The 1281-nt window shown below is 56.0% G+C and overlaps 1 protein-coding gene across 1 annotated transcript in view; it reads right to left on the reverse strand.

The window, feature by feature from the left end:
• Window positions 1-1281, reverse strand: part of LOC109390099 (laminin subunit alpha-3-like) — a 149795-nt gene that overhangs the window by 28055 nt on the left and 120459 nt on the right. The window contains exon 15 of the mRNA XM_019656146.1: window positions 546-753. Within this exon, the coding sequence (XP_019511691.1) occupies window positions 546-753 (208 nt within the window). The remainder of the gene's footprint in view (window positions 1-545; window positions 754-1281) is intronic.

Below are 1281 nucleotides of genomic sequence, written 5' to 3' on the forward strand. Positions count from 1 at the left end.
GGGGCAGCCTCATTCTGAGACAGGCTCTCTAGCATGTATCTCCCCACCCTGCCTCCCTCCCCACTCCCAAACAACCCCCACTGTGGAGGCCCACCTGGCCCAGCTGAGTTAGGGAGGCAGGCCTAAGGATTTCAGACTTTGACATGCACTGTCCTTAACAAAACTGCCAGCTAACCCTAGAATGAAGGTGTGGAGCCCATCCCTACCTACAAATGGATAAGTACCCACCACAAGGTGACACTGAAGAAGAAAATGATAACTTAATTATCATGACACACACTGAGAAGGATGCTGGAGTGAACGGGCAAGGCAGCTTGTGGCCTCAGGTGACTAGTCATCTGACCACCCAGGCTCTGCTGGGCTACCTAAGGGGTCCAGTTACTCCAGACACATAACCGATTCTGGGTAGGGAGCTGCACCCTGAGGTGAACACAGTGCAGGCCTTGGACCCGTAAGAATCGGGAAGTAACGATGACAGGTGTGTGGGCAGAGGGCATCTTTCGCTCTCATAATAGGACTTAACAAGTGAATCCACCTGAGCTCACCTGCACTGCCCATGGTCCCTGTCGCACTCTGGTGTGGCAGCCCCAGCAGCAGTGCCGCTCCTGGAGCAGTTGCAGCCTTCGCAACCAGCCAGGGGGTGGAAGCTGAAGGAATGTGTCTCGCACACTTCACACTGGGGCCTGACTGTGCGCGGAGGGCAGAGGCACTTCCCCGTCATCTCCTCACAAAGGCGCCGGCCACAGTTGCACGCTAGCCAGGGGATAAAGAGACACAGTGTAAGCGTTAGCTGCTGTTTGACCTCCAGTCTGGGAGAAACGTCTTGCTTTTCCTTCATTGTGGCATTATTGACCATGGTTGATATGAAAGGCCCTTTCTGGAGGCCAAGGCCAACCATACCAAATGCTTGTGGATCTAGTCTGTGACACAGCGCGTGGATGCTGAATGAGGCACAGATGGACCGACTTGCTCCAAGATAGCTGCTCAAAGGAGCCCAGCGAGCTGCCGCGACGGGCCATCCTAAAGCCAGGCCTCTTGCTCATCGAAGGGTTCTGCTCCTCACAGGCTCCTTGAAGTGGCTCCACGTCACCCCAGCGCCCTGCACGCAGGGTCAGGCCACGGCGCAGCAGTAGGGCCCTTGTTAGGCAAAGGCTGTTCTCCACGTGGGGCCTCTGTTTGCATCACACCTGCACCCTTCACTCCGCCATATAGCCTGGGCTGGCCCTATGTCTCAGGCAGCAGGATGGTTCTTCGATAAAGGTCCACAGGCTTCTTGTTCAG

The sequence above is a fragment of the Hipposideros armiger genome, unplaced genomic scaffold, assembly GCF_001890085.2.
Source record: "Hipposideros armiger isolate ML-2016 unplaced genomic scaffold, ASM189008v1 scaffold_255, whole genome shotgun sequence".
In the NCBI taxonomy this organism is placed as follows: domain Eukaryota; kingdom Metazoa; phylum Chordata; class Mammalia; order Chiroptera; family Hipposideridae; genus Hipposideros; species Hipposideros armiger.